This window comes from Aquarana catesbeiana, linkage group LG07, assembly GCF_042186555.1.
Source record: "Aquarana catesbeiana isolate 2022-GZ linkage group LG07, ASM4218655v1, whole genome shotgun sequence".
NCBI classification, from domain to species: Eukaryota; Metazoa; Chordata; class Amphibia; order Anura; family Ranidae; genus Aquarana; species Aquarana catesbeiana.
In genome coordinates this window covers 89,025,129-89,049,094 of record NC_133330.1, presented here as the reverse complement: position 1 = coordinate 89,049,094, position 23,966 = coordinate 89,025,129, and the positions used below count along the sequence as shown (strand labels likewise).

The following is a 23,966-nucleotide window of genomic DNA, read 5'->3' as shown; positions in this document are numbered from 1 at the left end:
GTACAGATTGATTCAAAAATGGATAATTGGGATAATGGTGTATCCCCCTTTAGGAATGGTGTATAGAAATTTTTGATTTGGAGATATCTAAATATCTCAGAGTTTGGTAGATCATATTTTTCTCTAAGCGATGGGAATGAAAGGAATGATTTAGATGCTATGGAGTCATTTAGTGTCTGAATGCCTGATGTTGTCCAAGCTTTAAAAGAATTTGGGTAGATCCATGCCGGATAAAAGGCCGGATTTCTGATAAAAGAAAGGAGAGGATTGTGTGGAGATTGTAACTGATATTTGGTTTTTAGTTTATCCCAGAGAGATAAGAAGTGTTTAGTTATGGGATTATGAATTTTAAAGCGGTCTTTAGGATCAAGCCATAATAAATTTGATATTAATAGAGGGTCATTTTCTGAAGCCTCTATAAATACCCATAATGGGATTTCCTGTTTTGCATGGTATTTGGACAGACTGGCCAAATGTGCTGCTCTGTAGTAATTAGTAAAATTAGGGTATTCCAGGCCTCCTTTATTTTTGGGAAGATGTAGTGTGTGTATAGGTATACGTGGTTTAGAAGAGCCCCATATAAACGAAGTTGCTCTTTTTTGTACTATTCTCAAATAATAGGAAGGAATTGGAATAGGGAGGACTCTGAATAGATAAAGCAATTTGGGTAGAATAGTCATTTTGATTGCATTAATCTTCCCTATCCAGGATAAAGGAAGTTGCGACCATTGTTTTATTAGATTTGTGATCTGTCTTAATACAGGAGGATAATTGGTTGAGAATAAGTCAGAATGAGATGCTGTTAAATGAATTCCCAGATATGGGATTGATTTTTCTGCCCATGTGAATGGGAGTGCAGCCCTAGCCGGGATCAATTCCATGTTTGTGAGTGAAACATTAAGCACTAGGCATTTCTTAGGATTAATCATAAGGCCGGATAGGGCTGCAAATCCATCAAGAGCTGGTATTAAGTTAGGACCAGAGACCTGTGGTGATGATAGAAAAAGTAATATATCGTCTGCAAATATACATAATTTGTGTGTAATACCTCCTACTTCAATGCCAGTTATAGTTTGGTTTGTTCTGATGTATTGGGCCATGGGTTCGAGTATAAGGGCAAATAATAAGGGAGATAATGGGCAACCCTGTCGGGTACCTCTTTCGATATTAAAGGCTTCAGATTTGTATCCAGCATATTTTATATAGGCTTTGGGTTTATTATATAATGCTTTGATCCATGTTAAAAAGTGGGGTCCAAAACCCCATTTTTGTAATGAATATTGCATAAATTGCCAAGATACTGTGTCAAATGCCCTCTTAATATCGAGAGATAGAAAACATAAAGGGATTTTCCGTTTTTTAGCAATATGTGCCAATAACACTGCCCTGCGTATATTATCGCCTGCCTGTCTATTTGGCATGAAGCCTACTTGATCTCTATGTATTAATTTTCCTATAATGCTATTGAGGCGTTTTGCTATTATTTTTGCTAATAATTTAATATCGAGGTTTAACAGAGAGATAGGCCGATAATTCACACAGGAAGTATCATCAGAAAGGGGTTTTGGGATCATACAAACAATTGCCATTAGTGTTTCTTGCCGAAAAGAATGTCCATCTAGAAGTTTGTTAAAAGTTTCAGTGAGAATGGGAGAGAGTATTTCTGAGAATGTTTTATAGTATAAAGCCGAGTAGCCGTCTGGGCCCGGTCTTTTGTTAAGTTTTAGGTCTTTTATGGCGTTAGCAACTTCATCTATAGTTATAGGCTCATCCAAACTGCTTTTTTGATTCTGAGATAACTCAGGTAAGGTTATTTTTGAGAAGAAGGATTCAGCCTCTGTAGGATTAAATTCATTGTTTGTCTTGTATAAAGTTGCGAGATGTGAGTGAAATTTATGGACTATTTTAACTGGATTACAAGTGTAAACATTTTTTGATAATTTCAAACGTATTGGTTTGAAAGATTTGTTAGTTGAATTTAATGCCCGAGCCAAATATGTACCTGGTTTGTTTGTATTCATGTAGAAATTGTGTTTGGAGCGTTTGAGGGATTTATCAACTGACTCAGTGAGAAATAGATCGTATTGCAATCTAGATTTTTCCAGATGAGATTTTGTACTCTGAGATGGATTATCTTGAAATGATATGTAGGCTGCATTAAAATTGAGTTCTAGTTTTTTTGCTAGATTTTTGCGTTCCCGTTTAAATAGTGCCATTTGTCTTTGTATTGTACCACGCAAGACAGGCTTATGAGCTTCCCACAGTGTTATTGGGGAGATGTCTGTTGTATTATTAATTGATATGTATTCCTTTAAAGCTTGTTCAATGGCCATCTGATGTAGTGGGTGTTTGAGCATTATGTCAGGTAAGTACCACGTTGGGTCATGCGCTTTTGGTATGGCTGAGGCTATAGTAGTGTATACTGCATTATGGTCAGACCACGGAATCGGAATTATATCTGATGCAATAATTTCTGGTATCATTCCTATTGTTAGAAAAATATGATCTATTCTGGTGAAGGTTTGATGAGGGTGCGAGAAATAAGTGAATTTCTTTTTCATTGGGTTACTTTCTCTCCACGAATCTACCAGATTGTATTTGGAAAGAAGTTGAGAAAAAGGTAATCTAGAGGTTATTTTGGATGGTGTAAAAGGTGATTTATCTAGAAATGGGAGAAGGACCTGGTTCGAATCCCCACACATTATCACTGTTCCTATTTTGTGTGTATTAATCACTTGTAATATATGTGAGAGGAATGGTGTAGGTTGTTTGTTAGGAGCGTAGTAGGAAATCACTGTGATTGCTGTATCCATTATATAACCCATGAGTATCAGGTATCTACCTTCTGGGTCTTTAATTTCTGATGATAAGGTGAATGGTGTGGATCGGTGAAATGCAATTAGAGTTCCCCTTTGCTTGGTACAGGCAGAAGCCATGTAAATTTGTTGATAAAAAGGAGAAATATATTTTGGAGTAGAATCTTTGGTGAAGTGTGTTTCTTGGAGGCATACTATGTGAGCCTTCTTGTTATGGAAAGTACGGAAGGCTTTGGTCCTTTTTTGAGGGACATTTATTCCCTGAACATTCAGGGAAAGTATATTCAGTGGTGCCATGGCAATAGATCAAATAGTTTTGACTTACTTTTTGTTATGCAGAGCTGACTGCACAGATCAACCTGTGTGGACTGAAGAGATGAATAGATAGAAAAGAAACCAGTGAATTCTGGAGTAAAGAGTAAACAAAAAACATATGAGATTAGATGATACATTGTATAAATTATTTTTTGCAAGCAATCACAATTTACCCGTGAAAGAGAATAAATATCTCTCTCAGGGGAATAAGTGCCTTCGTCACACTCCCACATAATATGGTTGGGAGAATGAGGAGGGCTAATGGGGGTACACGGATCTTCCGCTTACAGAGAGAAGTGCTATGTCAAAAGACATCAAAATGATGTTTCATTAATTGGAGTGCAGAATATGGTTTTTGTTGAAATCATTTATTCCAGGGTGGTTGTATATGGTTAGTCTTGCCCTAGGCTAAATAATTCAGTTAGAAAGGTACTGTTAATAACTTTGGTATTGATGAAGATAGTTTGAATTATTTTGGGATTTTAACCCTTTTAGAGTAAACAATTACATATTTTATTCATATGTAACTGTTTAGATATGTTAACTCATAAAATTGAGGTTGTATTGCTTCAGATTAGAATAAACAAAAACATAATTCTAGGAACTAGTTAGGTAATAATATATTTGTTTTAAGAAAAGAAAGAAAAAGCTTCCATTACTTCTGGATTATTGAACATATTTGTCCTAAAAAGTAATAAATCTATTGTTATTACCTGATAATATATAACTGAACAAGAATTTCCTTATTTCACTTATATATTCTAAGGCTATATGAATCAGAAGTAATAAGAAATATAACTGGAATGTAACATGATCCCACACAGTGTGTGACTATCAGAATGCAGTTACATTCAGTTATAAATATAGGTTTTTTATAGAGAACCATCTCTAGTATAATAAATGAAGAGATATCAGGAATTAGGATGTCAGTCCATTGAATCTTCTTGGTCCATGGATGATGTGGCATAACGGCCTCTTTTGTGAGAATGATGATTCCCATTTTGTTCTGAAATTTTCTGGGTGCTGCCTGAAGGTGAAGATGATGCCTTTCTTCTGCGTGTGGGAGTGTTGCTGCTTGTGGGTTCTGTCAGATTTAATTTTAAAAGGGTTTGTTGTAGTTCATCTGCTGATCTGCTTCTGTAAATTGTACCTTGGTAGTTAAATCTGACTGAAAAGGGGAAACCCCATTGATACATAATATTGTGGCGTTGCAGTTCCATTAGTTGGGGTTTCATGGATCGTCTTTTAGTAATAGTAAGTTGGGATAGGTCAGCAAAAATTTGATAATTGTGTCCTTGAAAATTAAGTTCCTTTTTTTCTCTTGCAGCAATTAGTATTTGTTCTTTCGTTCTGTAATAATGAAATTTTGTGATTATATCACGTGGGGGTCCATCTTTCTTTCTGGCTGTGAGGGCTCTGTGTACTCTGTCCAGTTCTAAACGTTCAATAGGGATATCTGGCTTTAGTTCTTGTAATAGAGCAGTAATAGTAGATTGCAGGTCTGTCACAGTTTCAGGTATTCCCCTTATGCGCAAGTTTGAACGTCTGGCTCTATTTTCGTAATCTTCGAGCTTAGTTTGAAGTATTAAATTCTCTTTTTTTAATTGCTCCAATTCTGTTATATTTTCTTGGGTTGTAATTTCAATTTCATCCATTTTTATTTCTAAGGCTGCGGTGCGGTTTCCCAGCTCTCTTATTTCTTTGGTTAGGCTTTTTGTTATTTGGTCTGAGGTTTGTTTTAAAGCCTTATGAAGCATCTTTTCAAATTGTAATAATATTACTGGGGATACTGAGGAGGCTTGTGGAGAAGTTTGTGAGAGGATTTGTTCTGTATCTGACTCAAATGGAGAGTCTTGCTGTGACATTTTCTGTCTGTGAGAGCGCCCTGATGCTGTATCTTGTGAGGTGACTGGAGCTGCTTCAGCTGCAGTGAGTGCCTGTGAGCTCTTTGTGAGGTGATTCTTATTTCTGCCATGGTTTCCTCCCAGTACCATATTTCCTGCCCAAACTTTCACAGTTTGTTCCCTGGGGCAAAAAGGTTCAAATGGATACCTTTTGAGCCTGCAGGCTCCGCTTTGTCCTTCTCTTCTCTCCTCAGCGGTGTGGAGCTCTAACAATGCATGTCTGCTCCACTAGGCTCCGCCTCCTGCCCCCCCGAGGGGAAACTTTCCAAAGAGACACAGACAAAGATAAAACTGTTTTTTGTGACATGGATAAAAGTTAAAGTTGTCTATGTTCTTTTTTTTTATCCTGCAGTAACAGACTTTCAAGGCCAGCAAGCAGAAACATATTATAGGCCAGTGATGGCGAACCTTGGCACCCCAGATGTTTTGGAACTACATTTCGCATGATTCTCAACTACACTGCAGAGTACATGAGCATCATGGGAAATGTAGTTCCAAAACATCTGGGTTGCCAAGGTTTGCCATCACTGTTATAGGCTGTCGCTTTTCACTTTAGCCCAGACTGTTTTTCAGTGTAAAAGGGGGTAAGAAAAGGGTGGTCATCGCCCTTCATAATTTAACCCTTATGGACGTATGAACTCTATGGATCCTTTGTAACCTTGAGTACCCGGGTTATAGAAATCTATGCTTGCTGGACATTTAATTCTCTGTGCGCCAGACTTTTTTCTTTTTACTGTTCTTCAGTGTAACAGCCGGCCCCGCTATGCGTATCAGGAGCGCTGACAGCACAACGAGGGGCCGACTGTAAATATGGCTGCCTTACCCCACAAATTACACCAAGATAGTTTTTTCTTTCTATGAACTGTGGGGTTGGGATGTGCTGTCATTTATCAGCCAGGTCCTGCTCCATATATAGTATGGGCTCTTTCACACTCACAGAGGAGTGTGGTGCACTCTGAGGAGCGATCTGTGTTCAGATTGTTTTTCAGAGGGCATTTGACAAGTGGTGTGATACCCTATAATGCTGTGTTGTCACACTACAATGGCATTCATTGCAGCTGCGTGCGCAGCCCCATTGAACTCAGTTGGCGAGTTTGATAGGCAGTGATGCCTGTCAATCTCTGCAGAAAACAAATCCGAGTGTAGAGCACCAGGAAAAAGGGGTTACTGTAGTAACAATTGGATCATACTAGAGTGTCTAAAAAATCAGATTTATTGATAAACAAAATATGGCACAATGTAATGTATAAGCCAAAAGGATAAAAGCACAACTTCCCAATAGCACAGGGTCTATACTGCAGTGAGTACGTAGGGTATGGACACCAAACAAGCACAAACACAAAACATGACAACATGGACATACATGAAAAAGAAACGTCCGGACACCATGTAACAACACACAGGCAGGATGTCTGGAAAAATAATCACCTAGTTATAAAAATAAAAGTGGGAAATCCCTGTGAAAAAAGACGTCACGTCTGAGTGTGGCCTCAGGGAGGGGAAACCAGCTGGTACTTGCTGTTAGCAATGGCAAAGATTGGCTAAGATATGGACGGTGATGTAAGGGTGGTAAAAAAAAAAAAGGGATATATGGCGGGGGAACCAACATGTCTTTCAGTTCTGGAAGGCAAGTAAGTACATATGGTGTGACAGCCCCATAATATCAGCACTATTGCTGACTATTGCTGAGAAATCTGGACGTATGCAGTCTGTTAATCCAGATCTGGTTGCTCAGATGTGGTATGCTGTGTGCAGTACTTAACGACTGACGATACAATTCTATTGGGAGAAAAAAGACCTGCTAACTGTACTGGGGTGAACAAGGACCCCTGTGATGTAATACAGGCAGGTGAAGGTACATGCGGCCTCGGTGGTAGAAGTTCTACGTGTTCCGATGAAATCAGACCAGTGCAGGGAACATCCATTCGCTAATGACCATAGATGTATTAGTGGGGGATGTACTTTACCGTTCCTGTACTGCAGATGCACGCTGATAGTTGTCTCTCAGTTTCCTGATACAAGAGTAGTGCTTGGCGATGTCGGTGAGTAACCACCAGAAGGAATTTGAATCACCATCTCCAGGGTCCTGTCCCCATCTCCTGTCTCCCTCATTCAGCTGGCTTGCCTGATGGCAGCGGGGCTTGCATAGATGGTGTCACGTGACACTGGTGACGTCAACGCGTTTTGCTGGGTTTTGCTAGGTGAAGTAGCGTAGCTTTGTCTGGACACCCTAAATAAAAACTGCCACACCTTAAAGCAAAGCATTGCACATACTTGATCCAGGTCAGTAACTTAGAAAGTGATGAAGCAAGGCATGACACCCATGCTGCTGGCATTTTCAGATTCAAAATGGCAGACTCTATAGTTCCTTAAGGCCTCTTGCACACTGCAGCTTGAAAAAGCTTAGTACAGCTTTTTTTTTTTTTACTGAGCTAAAATACAGCCTATGCACACAGGCTGAGCTTTTTTTTTTTTTCTTTTTTTTTTTTTTCATTCTTCAGTAAAAAAAAGGTCAGAAAAATCAGCTTGTTTGGTCAGCAATTTATGCCTCATGCACGCAAATGCCCATTTACAAATTGTGCAGAACTAGAACGCGAGACTACGTTTTCGCATATACGCGAAAATGCACATAAATATGGGCAAATGCATACAAAAAAAATCGTCTGAAAAAGTAGATCCCTAAACAGGAGTATTGTGTGCAAGAGGCCTTAATATGCAGCTGTGCTATATTTTTCTGCACAGTTTTGGCTTAGGTCATTGCCTTACCTTAACAGCTGATATGACTTAAAAGTGACTTCTGAACAAACGGATGGCTAATAATACAGTTCTGTTGGTATACAGACAAAATCTTTCTTTATGTACAGCATATTGTCTTGTTTTTGTACCAAGTTTAATGTGTGCTGTTTGGCCTTTAATGTTGAATAACCCTTTTGTGTCAGTCTGCAGGTGCAAGTACCGCCATCCACACTTCATGATAGCCAGGAAGAAGAAAACCCAGGACGACCTCAACACAATGAAAATGCTTTCTCTGTGGGTGCAGGCTGCTTTCTTCATTCTCTCTTTTCTAAAATGCTTTAGGGCTGTTGAAATTCCACATTCAGGTACGCCTTTAACAAACCATTAGGGGTTTATTCGAATAAAACCGAAGTGATCTGCAAGATGATGTTTGAAGTGACATTAAAAAATTCTGTATTTCATAAAAATGTTTTTTAAAAATTCTATTAATTTTCCATTACATTTTAAATTGTGTTTTTTTTTACCTTGATAAAACAAACCAAAGTCTAAATTTAAATGATATTGTTTAATTGGAATCTACAGTATTATCTACTGTTACATCTGTAATTCTTGAAATTATTGTAAAAACAGCTCATAATTAGAGATGAGCCGAACACCCCCTGGTTCGGTTCGCGGCAGAACATGCGAACGGACCGAAAGTTCGCGCGAACATTCGAACACCGTTGAAGTCTATGGGACCCGAACGGGAAAAATCAAAAGTTATTGTCCTAAAAATGTTTGGGGACCCGGGTACTGCCCCAGGGGACATGTATCAATGCAAAAAAAGTTTTAAAAATGACCGTTTTTTCAGGAGCAGTGATTTTAATAATGCTTAAAGTGAAAAAATAAAAGTGAACTATTCCTTTAAATATCGTAAATATATTTTTAAATATCTTTAAATATCGTACCTGGGGGGTGACTATAGTATGCCTGTAAAGCGGCGCGTGTTGCCCGTGTTTAGAACAGTCCCTGCACAAAATTACATTTCTAAAGAAATAAAAGTCATTTAAAAGTGCTTGCAGGTGTAATGTACACTGCAACCCCTCACAGATACTCTAGTTGAGCACAGGAACAAGCCCTACTGTTAAATATTTGATCGAAAATTGTAATTACTCGCCCCTGTTAAAAAGGGGCAGAAAAATTGGGTCTTAGGCAATGGTGGTGGTGCCACAACACTGCAACCCCTCACAGATACTCTAGTTGAGTGCAAGAATGAGCCCTGCTGCAAAATATTACAGCAAAAATTATAATTATACGCCCCTGTTAAACAGGGGCAGAAAAATTGGGCCTTAGGCACTGGTGGTGGTGCCCTGAAAAAAAAATGTTCTTAGAAGTTATTAACATGAACACTGAGGAGAAATAGGATAGTCACTCAGCATAACAGGACAGTCACTCAGCATAAGCAGTCTTCAAGGGATCTCACATTCATAGAAAAATTAATCTGTTACATCGGTAGCTGGTGATCCAAGACTGATTCATTTTTATGAGGGTGAGCCTATCAACTGAGTCTGTGGACAGGCGTACTCTGTGAACGGTTACAAAGCCTCCATCAGCACTGAATGTGCGTTCAGAAAGAACGCTGGATGCAGGACATGCCAGTAGCTCAATTGCATATTGTGCAAGCTCTGGCCAGTGATCCATCCTCAAGTACCAATAACCCAGTGGATTTTCAGTTGGAAAGGTCCCAAGTCTGATCTTGCCCCTAGGTATTCCTGCACCATGTAAATCAGACACTGGAGATGATTGCTGGAAACGATCAGATCTTGGGGCTGCGGACTAAAGAATTGTCTGAACGCATCGGTCAGACGGCCACCTTCTCCACCGCTCTTTCTGTGACTGAATTGCACAAACCTTTTTGCAAGGCCTCCTGAAGATGTTTCATCCTCTGCTCCCTCTGCGAGCGCTGGATAAGTTTCTCAACCCTACCCTTGTAACGTGGATCAAGAAGGGTTGCCAGCCAGTAATGAGCCCTCTCCTTGATAACACGAATCCGAGGGTCCTTTTGCAGGCTTTGCAAGATCAGGGAGGCCATGCAGCGAAGGTTTGGTGAGGCATTAGATCCGGAGTCCTCTGGGTCACTAAGGATGACATGATCCACAGCCACCTCCTTCCAGCCACGTACAAGTCCATGTGTTTCTGGGGACTGAAAATGATCCCTTGAAGACTGCTGCCGATGCTGAGTGCTAGGCTCAACCCCCATGCTGACACAATCCTCATCCTCCTCCTCCTCTTCCTGTGTGATTGGTGGGCCCGCAGGAATACTGTCTGGATAAAGGGGGCCTTGAGAGGTAAGGAAGTCCTCTTCCTCCCTCTGTTCTGCCTCAAGTGCCCTTTCCATTATTCCACGAAGCGTGTGCTCCAACAGGAAGACAAGAGGGACAGTATCACTGATGTATGCACTGTCACTGCATACCATCCTCGTGGCCTCCTTAAATGGTGACAGGACAGTGCATGCATCCTTGATCAGTAGCCACTGGCGTGGCAAAAAAAAAACAAGCTCCCCTGACCCTGTCCTGGTGCCATATTCACACAGGTACTCTGATGGCCCTCTGCTGCGTGTGCAGCCGCTGCAGCATTGCCAACATTGAGTTCCACCTGGTGGGCATGTCAAAAATGAGGCGGTTCTTGGGCAGGTTGCATTCCTTTTGAAGGTCAGCCAGCCGAGCACTGGCATTATGTGACCGGCAGAAATGCCCACAGACTTTCCTGGCCTGCCTCAGGAGATCCTGTAAGCCCAGGTACCTGCACAAGAACCGCTGCACCACCAAATTAAGGATGTGAGCCAAACAGGGAGCATGGGTCAAGTGTCCCTGTCGGAGGGCGGAGAGGAGGTTGGTGCCATTGTCGCAAACCACCATTCCTGGCTGAAGCTGGCGTGGCATCAACCACCTCTGAGTCTGCTCCTGCAGAGCTGACAGAATCTCTGCCCCAGTGTGGCTTCTGTCCCCTAAGCAGACCAACTCAAGCACCGCATGGCATCTTTTTGCCTGAGTGCTTGCGTAGCCCCTTGAACGCCTACGGAGCACCCCTGGTTCCGAGGACAAATCTGCAGAGGAAGAGGCCACAGAGGAGGAAGAAGAGGAGGGGGTGGAGGAGAGAGGTGTGGCAGAATCACCACTACTAGCATTTTGGAGGCGTGGTGGCGGAACAAGCTCCAACAATACTGCACTCTGTCCTGCATCCTTCCCAGCTGCCAGCAGTTACCCAGTACGCCGTGAAAGAAAGGTAACGTCCCTGTCCATGCCTGCTGGACCATGAGTCAGCGGTAATATGCACCTTACCGCTGACCGCCCTGTCCAACGAGGCCAAGACATTGCCTTCCACATGCTGGTAGAGAGCCAGAATGGACTTCTGTGAAAAGAAATGGTGTTTGGGAACCTGTCACTGAGGTACCACACATTCCACAAATTCACGAAAGGGGGCAGAGTCTACCAGCTGAAAAGGCAGCAGTTGAAGTGCTAGCAATTTAGCCAAGCTAGCATTCAGCCGCTGAGCATGTGGATGGCTGAGACCGAATTTCTTTCAACTGGGGTAGGGAAATTTGCCTGCTACAATCGGATGTTGGTGTAGCGATAGCAGATTGCCCACAAATACATGACACACCTAATTCTACACCATTCCTCTCAGTGCAGGTTTCTGAGAGGACTGAGGGTATAGAGAGGTTGGAGATCCCAGCTGATGAGGAGCAAGGAGAGGTCTGCCTTGTTCTTTGGTGTGGGTCTTTTAAGTACTGTTGCCAACGAACTGCATGGGAGCTCGACATATGTCTGGTCAAGAATGTGGTGCCCAAGCGGCTGCTGTTTCGGCCACGCTTGATACGCTTTAGACATATGTTGCAAACAGCAATGGTGAGATCTGCTGCACACGTATCAAAAAAGGCCCACACCAAAGAACTTTTCAAAATACGCGGGGAGTCAGCAGCGCCCTGCACATGCGGAGCTCTGCGGTGTGATGCAGTTGGGCGGCTGCTCTTAAGCTGGCCCCTGAAGGGCATCCTGCCTCGTTGGAGATGTGCCTCCTCCTCCTCCTCCTCCTCTCTTCTATCAGGCACCCACGTAGAGTCAGTGACCTCATCATCCCCTCCCTCCTCGTCACTGGAGCAAACCTGGCAGTATGCTGCAGCTGGAGAAACATGACTGCCAGTTTCTTGACCTTCTTGGGCACCCCCTCTCTCTGGGCTCAGGTTACTGCCTTCCTCAACCTGGGTACCATCATCGGAGCCTTCAAAACGCTGTGCATCCTCCTGCAGCATGTACACGACACTGTGGTCAAACTATTCGGGGACTCCTCCGTGCATTATGGTGGGGCTAGGGACCCGATGACATTTAGCTGATGGAATAGGCCACTTTGGCAGCTGCATTGGAAGGCAAACTACTCTGTGCCTGGGTGACAGAGGATGAGGAGGATGAGGACGGCTTAGTTATCCACTCTACCAACTTTTCTGCATGTTGTGGATCAACATGGCCAGCTGCCGAAAAAAAGGACAAGCGTGCCCCATGGTTACATGCACGGTGTCCACGTCCAGCACTGTTGGCTGTAGACACAGAGTCTGCTTGCCCTCTTTTAGTGGCCTGTGAGCATCTGCCTGTCCTTTGTGGCCCAGCAGACATGCTGTAAAATTTTATTAGCAAAACACTGCCTGAAGTCTACTAGAAAAAGTACACCAGGAATGGCCTGCAGTCAGATATAGGCTTGGCTAGACTAGAATGCAGTGGATATATATGTAGGAGACTGTATATATATTTAATGCACTGCAGATCACTGAATCACCTGCCTGCCTGCCTGCCTGAAAGTGTATTTGAAAACGTACACCAGGAATGACCTGCAGTCAGATATAGGCTTGGCTAGACTAGAATGCAGTGGATATATATGTAGGTGACTGTATATATAGTTTATGCACTGCAGATCACTGAATCACCTGCCTGCCTGTCTGAAAGTGTATTTGAAAACATACACCAGGAATAGCCTGCAGTCAGATATAGGCTTGGCTAGACTAGAATGCAGTGGATATATATGTAGGAGACTGTATATATATTTTATGCATTGCTGATCACTGAATCACCTGCCTGCCTGCCTGAAAGTATATTTGAAACCTACACCAGGAATGGCCTGCAGTCAGATTTAGGCTTGGCTAGATTAGAATGCAGTGGATATATATGTAGGAGACTGTATATATATTTTATGCACTGAAGCTACATGAATTTACTGCCTGCCTGAAAGTATATTTGAAAACGTACACCAGGAATGGCCTGCAGTCAGATATAGGCTTGGCTGGAATAGAATGCAGTGGAGATATATATATATATATATGTAGGAGACTGTATATATATTTTATGCACTGCAGCTCATATATACGAGACTGACTGTGTATATATATATATATATATATATATATATATATATATATATATATATATATATATATATATATATATATATATATTAAATACACTGCAGCTAACTGAATCACCTGCCTGCCTGAAGTATATTAGAGACAGTACACCAGGAACGGACTACAGTCAGATCTAGCTAAACTGGATACAGTGGATATATATATATATATACGAGACTGACTGTATATTTATATTAAATACACTGCAGCTAACTGAATCACCTGCCTGCCTGAAGTATATTAGAAACAGTACACCAGGAAAGGACTGCAGTCAGATCTAGCTAAACTGGATACAGTGGATATATATATATATATATATGAGACTGACTGTGTATATATATATTAAATACACTGCGGCTAACTGAATTACCTGCCTGCCTGAAGTATATTTGAAACAGTACACCAGGAACTGGATACAGATATATATATATATATATATATATATATATATATATATATATATATATATATATATATATATATATATATATATATATATATATATATATATATATATATATATATATATATAAGCCTGGATGTGTATATATACAATCTAAATGAAATGAAACTCTCTCTCGGTCAACGCCAGCAACACACTACACAAGGCCGACATGCAGGCGGCCTTATATAGTGTGGGGCATGGACTTAACCCCCTGAGCCATAATTGGCCAAAGGCACCCTGCCTTTAGCCAATTATGGCTCTCTTTGCTGACGGCGCTGTGATTGGCCAAAGCATGCAGGTCATAGTGCATGCTTGGCCAATCAGACAGCAATGCACTGCGATGTTGCAGTGCATTATGGGGCGTAACACGCCACTCGACCCTAACATAAAGCTCATCCCTACTCATAATATCAGCAATCATTGGTATTATTCATATACTGGTCTATGTGATAGACATCATATTATACTAGCTAACTAACTAACTAACTCTATGGAATGTATACTCCTGGTTTAAAAACTTGATTAGAATAGCAAGAAAAAAACATTCCATTGTAAAATTAATGATACAAGCAGTGGCCCACCTAGGGTGCTTTCTGCCCTGCGGGACAAAACTAGTAGGCAAGAGTCCTTGGCCAGTGACATCCACCCTACGCACTACCGATATGTGGAGGTCACTACAAAGCCATGGTAATGTGCCCTGCCCTGTGCAGACCACAGTTGTAGGCTGCCATATATCAAAGGTAAGCCCTCTCAGGCTCTCCCAAACCTCTTTATGAAGCTGATGTGTCACATCACATGACAATGTTGGTGTACCTAGGGCAGCGATGGCGAACCTCGGCACCCCAGATGTTTTGGAACTACATTTCCCATGAGGCTCATGCACTCTGCAGTGTAGTGGAGCATCATGGGAAATGTAGTTCCAAAACATCTGTGGTGCCAAGGTTCACCATCACTGACCTAGGGGATGTTTGTCCTCAAATACAATAGCACACAGAGACAAGGGAAGCTCCCCTAAGCTCCTCCTCTTATATTTCATATGGCAATACCAAAGGGAAGTCTGGGAAGACTTCCCCCCACTCTGCTGAGCTTCGGTGTATATGAGTTCACAGCCAGTGAGCCAATGAGGACAGAGCAGATTCGGGGCCAGGTCACGCTTTGTATGGGAATGGACACACAGAGCATGGCTCAGGAGCGAGCCTACTCGAGCACCCCCAATGAAAGAATCTTGCTATGGGGGAAATTGGCAGGGGTGAGGAGCCAGGACCACCAGTGGCTGACCCAAAAAGAAAAGGATCAGGGCTGCGCTATGTAAAACCACTGCACAGAGCAGGTAAGTATACAAATGTGTGACATCGATCAGCCCTGCAGATCAGCTGAGTTACTTCAAAGAGTTACTAAATTATATTTTGGTTGTTAGAGTGTGTGGTCAGATTATCTATTGCCAGCTCATAGACTTGTTATGCTATTCATTTTATTTGCTGCCTGAAAAAAACTAAAAAATTCCATCTGTCTAAAGCTGGATACACACTGTACAATTTTCTGTAGATTTTTTCCTTCAGATTTACCAAAACTATACAATATGAGGTCAAACCTTAAGAGTTTCAATTTGTATGCCTTCAGGCAGGCCCTTGCACTACATGGTTTTGGTAAATCTAAAGGAAATCCAACAACAAAAGTTGTATAGTGTGTATGGGGTCTTAGGAGCTCTTCACATGATGTACAATTTGGTTGGACGTGCACTATTTTGACAATTTTTTGGGGCTGAGCACTATCCTGGCAGATTTATCGTCCAAGCACTAACCTGACAGATTTATTGACCAGGCCCTTACAGGAGTTTTGCTTTACCTGCCCCGATGACAACACCATTATCTACAAAGAAATATGTGCTTATGCTGTCAGCTGCTTACCACTGATGGCGCATTTATATTATTATATTAATCACAGGTGTGCTTTAAGATTATAACAAGTCCTGAAGAATCATTGTATGATACTTTCCACTGATGAAAACTATGCAATTTGACTATATGGCTGTACATATTTGGCTGTGCCTAGACAATAAGGCATGTTTTGGATATTTTATTTGTCCTAGGGGTAATAAATAATTTGCGTGCCTGTTCACATTTCCTGCATTTCATCTTTGCCTTTACAAGGCACTAAAATCCATGAATACCTAATCTGTTATTCAGGAGGCCTTTGCTCTCCTTTGTTTTCAGTGGAAGATTTTGTGGTTTCCTTAGTCCCCATCACCTTCAATACTGCTAGTTCTTATGCCGCGTACACACGGTCGGACTTTTCGTCTACAAAAGTCCGACAGCCTGTCCGACAGACTTCCGGCGGACTTTCAGCGGACTTGCAGCAGACTTTCTAACGAACGGACTTGCCTACACACGACCACACAAAAGTCCGACGGATTCGTACGTGATGACGTACACCGGACTAAAATAAGGAAGTTCATAGCCGGTAGCCAATAGCTGCCCTAGCATGGGTTTTTGTCCGTCGGACTAGCATACAGACGAGCGGACTTCGGGGTCCGTCGTACTTACGACGTAAAGATTTGAAGCATGCTTCAAATCTAAAGTCCGTCGGATTTTAGGCTAAAAAAGTCCGTTGAAAGTCCGGAGAAGCCCACACACGATCGGATTACCAGCCAGCTTTAGTCCGTCAGCGTCCGTTGGACTTTTGTAGACGAAAAGTCCGACCGTGTGTACGCGGCATTATTGGCTCTACTGCAAGTCTATAATGAGCATTATATCCAGCAATGGGAGCCAGTGAATCTCAAGATATCAATCACACATGTGAAAATAATGACCATTATGACAAGTAACACATATGTTATAGTTAAGGTTTAATTCTTGCCTATATGCATGCAGTTACACACGTGATCTGTGTTACTGCATGCATTCATGAGTGTTTTTTTTTTGCATTTTAAACCTGCATTTATGTATGTTACTGGACGGTTTAAACATCACTATGTTAAGTAAAGCTGGGTATTCACTAGTAGAGTTTCATTCAACATTTTTCGTTGTCGGAACATTAGTTCGTTTTTCTAATCAAAATCAAATTGACAATTGTTTTTGACCATCAGCAAATTTGAAGGAGCAGTATGGAAGTTGTTTCCTGAATGTACAAATTTCTTCCAGTGTATGTAGTTGGTAAAGTCCATTCATTACAAAATTGAAATTAAATATTGAATTAGAATGACATTTGAATTTACTGAGAATTTTCATTTGAAATTCTACTAGTTTATACCCAGCTCTGGGAAGAAACATTTCGAATAGGGGTGTAAATGCATTGAAAACGCAGAATTAGATGTAATATTATATCATATAATATTATAATGTCATATTATTATAGTAAAGATGAATTCCATATATGCATATTTCTGCACAGTTGCATTGGTCCAGCTATGACTATACCATACCTGTGAGATCCTGTGGAAGCTTGGAACCACTGTAATAGACACCACTATTACAGTCATTTCTACTACCTCCCTGTGCCATGTGCTGCCCCACTACATTGTGAACACAGAAGTTCCCCCGCTTGGCATGGTCGCCATTCAGAGAATGCTTTGAATTTTCTCAGTGCATGCAAATGTTCTCTGCTTGGATGAGGTGGAGAGGAGGGATGGTGACATCACGATTTCTGTCCATTCTATCCTGAGATTTACACAGCTCTGCCTAGCAGGGGAGGGAACCTGATCTTTCTCTCCTGCAATTTCACTTTTACTTACAAGTACCTTCCTAACCCCCACCCTGTGACTGGACAGTGAATGGAGAAGCAACACAGTGATGAGCACATTTTCTGCTTTTCATCTCTCTCCTATAATCAGAATGGCTAGTTTTGGAGGTTCGTTGTGGAGATGCACTGGTGTGCCAGTCAATGTACTTCCTTGGAAATTACATACAGTTTCCTAATTTGTCTACGGAAACATTTGTCTACATCATTTTCAAAAATGATGCACCTATTGTAAGCTATATGCACCTGAGACCACTTATACTATGGACCCTATGTATTAATGTGATCTTCTTAATATTAGTTATTTCCTTTAAGCAACTAATTAGCTTGCTTTGATGCTGATTGGTGGCAAAAGAGAAGTAACCCTAGTTTTTTAGTAAGGACATGCTGACACTTAAAGTGTAAGAAAAAAATGAGAACTAACACTGTACACCCTTCCCACCAACCCAGTCCCTTCTGTACTTGCCTCCATAAGTGATGGGCTGTCAGTGCCCATGCAGCCAGTGATGCGGTCCAGGGATTTGAAATGTGTTACTGGTAACAGTGCCAAGTGGAATTAATGTGAAAAAAACTGTAAAAAGCAAAGCAGCATATTTTAGGACTGGTAAGCTGCAACATATTACATTTTTGTTCTTAAATTTAGACTTGCTTTAAGGTTCTATATGACTTGTGCCTAACCCAAATTCCACCCCAGGCTAGTTTTTTACTCTAAATAGGAATGTATTCCTGTTTTAATAAAAGAACAACTATTTTTATAAATTATATGGGCAACTCTTTGGGTGGAGGAGGCCACAGCTTGATCCTCTGTCCGGTCTTCCCTGCTATCTTTAAGCTCTATTTCCACCCTCATTGACCTCCATATATTGCTGAGGAGTAAATGACTGTGCCAACTTACAGGTTTCCCACACCAATGGTCAGTGACAACATGCTGCCCAGCTTCTCAGCCAGGTTCACTGGATAAACAAATGTCAATAAACAATTGGAGAATTGCACAGAAACCGCATTGAGAAGGTCTATTTACTCCTCTTCCCCCAATGTAATATATCTTAACACTGAACATAGAAGCGATAGTTGAATTTGATGTTTACTGTTCTAGCATTCAACTTATATTTTTGCCCAGCGTATACAGTCATTGTGCAAAAATAGGTGGCAATTCCCCCATAAACATCTAACCAGTGGCGTTACTTGAATGTGCCAACTAAACATTTCTACCCCATCCATCTGAGGTTTTAAAGCTGTAATGCATAGGCATGAGTAATGGGTTTGCTTGATTTTTTACCGCTATACTTACCTTCCCAATGATCACCTTTCACCCTGTTTCCCTCCCAAAGCCTTGATTAAAAAGATTGGTTTTGGGTCAGGATTTTACAGGGCAAAGGACTCACTCCTAAATACCAGAGCCTGGTCCTGTCAATTGTCCACTCAACCAGTGCTGCATCATGAAAGGAAGGGGACAGAGGAAGCTGCTCCACCATGCTTGACAGAACCAAGTATTTCACAGGCCTCCAGCGGCGGGCAGGTTGGCTTGAGGGTTAAGCAAAGATAAGCAGTGGCAATGTAGGGAGCAGGCTGTGCAGTGAGCCTGTAATTGTGTCCTGAATGGGCAAAGTACAGTTTACTTGGAAGATATTTTATGTAATCATTTTTTGCGTTGTGTGGCAATCTGACTATGTGTGTTGGAACAATAATGTATAGAAGACTTCTTCAACTAGGGTGCCTTCTGGGTTCTTTAGGGATGCCTTGGAAAAATGCTTAAAAACTGCCACAAATTCCCTGAAAATTGTCAACAAGTCAACGAGTGGATCAAGCCTACCTTTTTCACAGGGCCACAGATTTTTATTATGCAGCATTACAACCTGGGGGCTGTGCAAGCCAGTCACTGGCATCCTAACATCCAACGATGCCATTGGTTGATAAGTGCAGCATCCTTGTTTGCCCCTTCCTTGGACCTCTACCACCGGTGTCACGTTAGTAGAGAGAGGGAGAGAAACTGAGAGAGAAGAGATACATTGGTACATCAGTACCAGTTTGCATAGATTGATGAATAAAGCACTTGATGTTGGGTGGCCCAGGTGTGTGGATGTTGCTGCGATGTAGAACAATTTTTTGTTTTTATACTTTAGAATTGAGTGCATAGAGATTGTGCAGAATTTTTAAGGGTGTCTTGCCTGAAAAAAGGTAGAAAAACACTGTTTTTAATAGTACGTAAAATAGCTGACTCTGCGAACACTTTTAGATTAAATTCAAAATGTCCCAGGAGACACAACAGGGAGGGATAGGAAATCTCTCCAAAGTGCAGGAAAATCCATTCCCAGACAGTTGTCACTGAAACAGGCATCCACATTGGAAAATTTCCCCCCACTTTTGTACTGTACTATCAGTGGCAGCCGGTGGTAATTTTTTTTTTCGGGGGGGGGGGCAGCAAACAGTGCTGCCCGACCCCCCACACTGGTTCTGGTTCTGGGTCTGGTGCACTTACCCCATCTATGGTGGGCAGCTCTTCTCCCAGGCTTCACCGGCGGCTTCCCTTGCTCACGGCAGCGGCTTTCCCTTTTCCTGTTCTCCACAGACATCACGGCGGCTTCTTTTTCCTCCCTCCTCCTCGGCGGCCAATTGGCACACTTCTCTTTTCAGGCCAGTCGTAAAACGGGTCTCAGACCTGCTTCTGATTGGCCGGATTGAGGATCAGGGTTTCAATAGCAAATATTCATTAGCTGTTGTAACATCTGGTTGAGCTCCTGACGCAATGCTCTGCTCCACGGGCCCACCCTATTTTGAAGCCTATTAGAGCCTCTGGCTCTAATCAGGTGCTTCTAAAAAACCACGCGCCCGGCGTCCTGAAAGGGGCCGGATGCATGAATAGGGGGTGGCAGTGTCCTGTCAAAATAGTGGCCCTGAATAGAGCATGGGGGTGGCGGCCGTGGATAGAGGGGGCAGAGCTCCGGTGCCCCTAATGGACAGGCCGCCACTGTGTACTATACTGCAGAGTGAATTTGCCAGCCCCTTCTTTCTTGGTGGAAAGAGCCACATGACAAAGAGGGTCAATCTGTCCAGCGAGGAAACAGTCAATCAGTTAGAATTGAAAGCCCAATAAAGGCCCCGATCTCTTTCCTACTCTTTAAAATTAAAAAATAAAACCAAAAAAAGGTTTCAGCCTGAGAAATACTTGAAGAATAAGAAATAATTGCCTCCCATAGCTATGGTAATTAGATATATAAAAATATATATCTAAACAGTACCAGCCTAAGAACCCTTTGGGAATGAAGTACAGATAAATGCCTAATAAGAAGGAAAGAGTTTTTGCTTTATTACAATATAAGTAAAGGAACCATGAAATAGGCTTGTGCAAACATGATGAAAGCTGGAGTGAATCATTCACATGGTAATACGCTGGGTTTAACAGATCTGTTCAGAAATGCTCACATTTTGGCTAGTGTATGCAGGTGAAACATCTCCAAGGTAACAGCTCATCTGACAGGTCCTAACAAAACAGTCTCTTCTTAAAGCAAACCTGTCATTTCTCTATAATTATGGATTTGAGTGCACTTTTAAAAAGAGGACACTGGTGGGTGGTGAGTGAAATCTTTGCTCCCTTGTAGAGCTAGAAGCACTGCTGCTATCTAACATTTCCTGGTGTGTTGTATAGCATGTCCCAAGTTGGGCTGTATGGTTCCTTCAGCCAGCTGCTATGTTGCTACAGGTCTGCTGGGTAAAGGAACTATGCCTCCCGATGGGGGGCACATCATCCAACACATCCGGGAATGTCAGAAAGCAGCGGTGCTGCTAGCTTTGTAATAGAGCGAAAATTTCACTTTCTGAGGTTTGAGTTGAATTGACAGGATCCCTCTAAGATATAATTAAAGGCAGTACTTTTTTTTGTTTTTTTTTTTTTTTTAAGACAGATCAGCTTTATGTGAATAACATTTTTAATATGTGTTAAATATGCGTCTTACAAATAAGTCTTGTTTTATGTATGATCTTTTTTTTTTTTAACAAGAAAATGTATGATCTTTATTCACATAGGAATATGAGGGCATCCATTTTTGTTTATCACATGAGATTTTTCACTTTGCCAAAAGAAAAATGTGTGCTACTGAAGTACCACTATGACTTGGTGTACTCAACAACAACAAAAAAAGCATTCCTATAATACGCCAAACAGTTGCTAAAGCCCAACTCCAGGAAATTTAAAAATGATCCCTTGCAGTGGGGTTGACCCCCCCCCCCCCCCCCCCCCCCCGCCCCGCAAGGGCTAATTATTTCTTTAGGTCTAAAGGACATATTTAGAAAAATTACTTACCCGATCCTCTGCTCCTCCCTGCAGCATCTTCTCCCCTATGCTTCCACTTCAGCAGTCTAAGGTCCTGACGTCATCAAAACCAATGAAGGATCCATAGCCCTGCATTGGATGTGATGACACCGAGGGAGAATCCATCACCCGTGCATGGGGGGGAAGAGGATCAGATAAGTAAAAGCGCTTCTCCTTTCCCCTAGACCAGGGATATGCAATTAGCGGACCTCCAGCTGTTGCAAAACTACAACTCCCATCATGCCTCTGCACCTGGGTGTCATGCTTGTGGCTGTCAGAGTCTTGCTATGCCTCATGGGACTTGTAGTTCTGCAACAGCTGGAGGTCCTCTAATTGCATATCCCTGCCCTAGACTAAGCAAGCAATTAATCCATGGAGTGCCGGATAATTTAGAAGTTTCCCAGTGTTGGGGTTTAAAAGTAAAGGAGGAAAACACATTAAAGTGGTGTTCCACCCAAAAAAAAAAAATACATGAATGTGCCTAAAAAAAAAATTTTAAAAAAATTTGGAATTTTTTTTTTTTTTTACTCACCTCTAAATGCCTATTGCTAGGGGGTCCCTTGTAGTCTGCCTCTTTCAATGCCTGGGCTGGTGACATCACTTCCCGTCGGCACAGGAAAGGCTCAGCTCTGCTCCCTCCCTCTTGTCAATCATCTGGGACCCATTACAGGTCCCAGATGACTGAGCGGCCAATCACGGCGCGCGGCGCCACTCGCGCATGTGCGGTGGGTGCCTGGCTGTGAAGCCACAGCCCGGCACTCACAGTTGCAATGCCGCCGCCGCCAAATGGAGGGGGAGACGAGCGGGGCTTCGATCCCCCACATCACTGGACCCTGGGACAGGTAGTGTCCAATTAAAAGTCAGCAGCTGCAGTATTTGTAGCTGCTGACTTGTATTTTTTTTTTTTAAATGGGAACTCCTCTTTAAGTGGATTGAGATAATTAGATCTCCCTCTAGTGGCTAATCTACAAACCTCTAGATTTATTACAATAACAAAAAGAACTAGCTTGTAAAATTGTTACATATATAAATTGCTACAATAATTAATAGTAATTGAAATATTTAGTTACTGGGCATACCACTATATTTATATATATATATATATATATATATATATGGTCCATAAAGACATGGATGAGCGATTTTTTTGGAGGAGCTTAACTGGCCTGCGCAGAGTCCTGACCTCAACCCAATAGAACACCTATGGGGTGAATTAGAGCGGAGACTGCGAGCCTGGTCTTCTTTTCCAACATCTGACCTCACAAATGCACTTCTGGAAGAATGGTCAAACATTCCCATAGACACACTCCTAAACCTTGTGGACAGTCTTCCCAGAAGAGTTGAAGCTGTTATAGCTGCAAAGGGTGGGCCAACTCAATACTGAACCCTACGGACTAAGACTGGGATGCCATTAAAGTTCATGTGCGTGTAAAGGCAGGCATCCTAATACTTTTGGTAATATAATGTATGTCAAGGGGTGCCTTATGTGACTCATACCAGAAGGTATATGGCACAGAATGTTTTATAAGAGGAGGGACATATTTTAATATAAGCTAGTAATATGTGTTAAGGAACACTGGTTTAAAAAATACAATTAGCAATCAAACAACAGAAAATTGACAGATATTAGTTTTCATTTGACTAACTATTTTAATTTTCCACAGTGGAACAATTGCCAACAATTGTTGAATTCACCAAAGGAGTCCAAGTTGCTTTCCCAGTAGGTGAAGATTTTGCCATCAAGTGTAAAGCTAAGGGAAACCCTAAGCCACAGTAAGTTATCTAGTTTAAATGTACTTCTTTTATCAAGAATGTGTACTGTGTATACGTATTTTTTTAGTTGCGGGCCAAGAGTTTTGTATGTCAATTGCATGATACTTACTTTCTCTGTAGGCTTTGTGAATCCTGTTAAGTATATAGTTTGGATGCACCAAGTATGTCTCCAGTATCCTTTCTCCATATGAAAGCACAAAAAACATTATACTGATCAGAACTCAACTTTCACATCGTTATCATTGCTCTTTGCAATTGTTTCTTAAATAAGCCAGACTGTGTATGGAAGTCATATTTAATTTTCTTTGGTCTGTGTTTGGCTATAGAGGCACTTGTGGAGCATTGTTAATGGAAATACGTTCAGTACTCGATAGAACAGATTTGTGTGGCAGTCTGGCATGGGCAAATTGAATTCCTTAAAGCAGACCTTCGGTCAATTTTTCAAATTTCCATCTATGAAATCTTCTGCCCTTGTTGTTTTAACTTTGGATAGTAAAACATT

At 41.7% G+C, this 23,966-nt stretch overlaps 1 protein-coding gene across 10 annotated transcripts in view; it reads left to right on the top strand.

Annotated features, from left to right (window-relative positions):
* The window catches only part of CHL1 (cell adhesion molecule L1 like), a 290,056-nt gene that overhangs the window by 148,225 nt on the left and 117,865 nt on the right, over positions 1-23,966 (top strand). For 7 of the 10 annotated variants that reach the window (XM_073592465.1, XM_073592456.1, XM_073592457.1 and 4 more), the window contains 2 exons: positions 7,975-8,136; positions 23,356-23,464. In XM_073592465.1, coding sequence (XP_073448566.1) covers positions 8,007-8,136; positions 23,356-23,464 — 239 coding nt within the window. In that variant the 5' untranslated portion in view covers positions 7,975-8,006. The remainder of the gene's footprint in view (positions 1-7,974; positions 8,137-23,355; positions 23,465-23,966) is intronic. The other 3 variants (XM_073592461.1, XM_073592462.1, XM_073592466.1) reach the window with 1 other exon arrangement.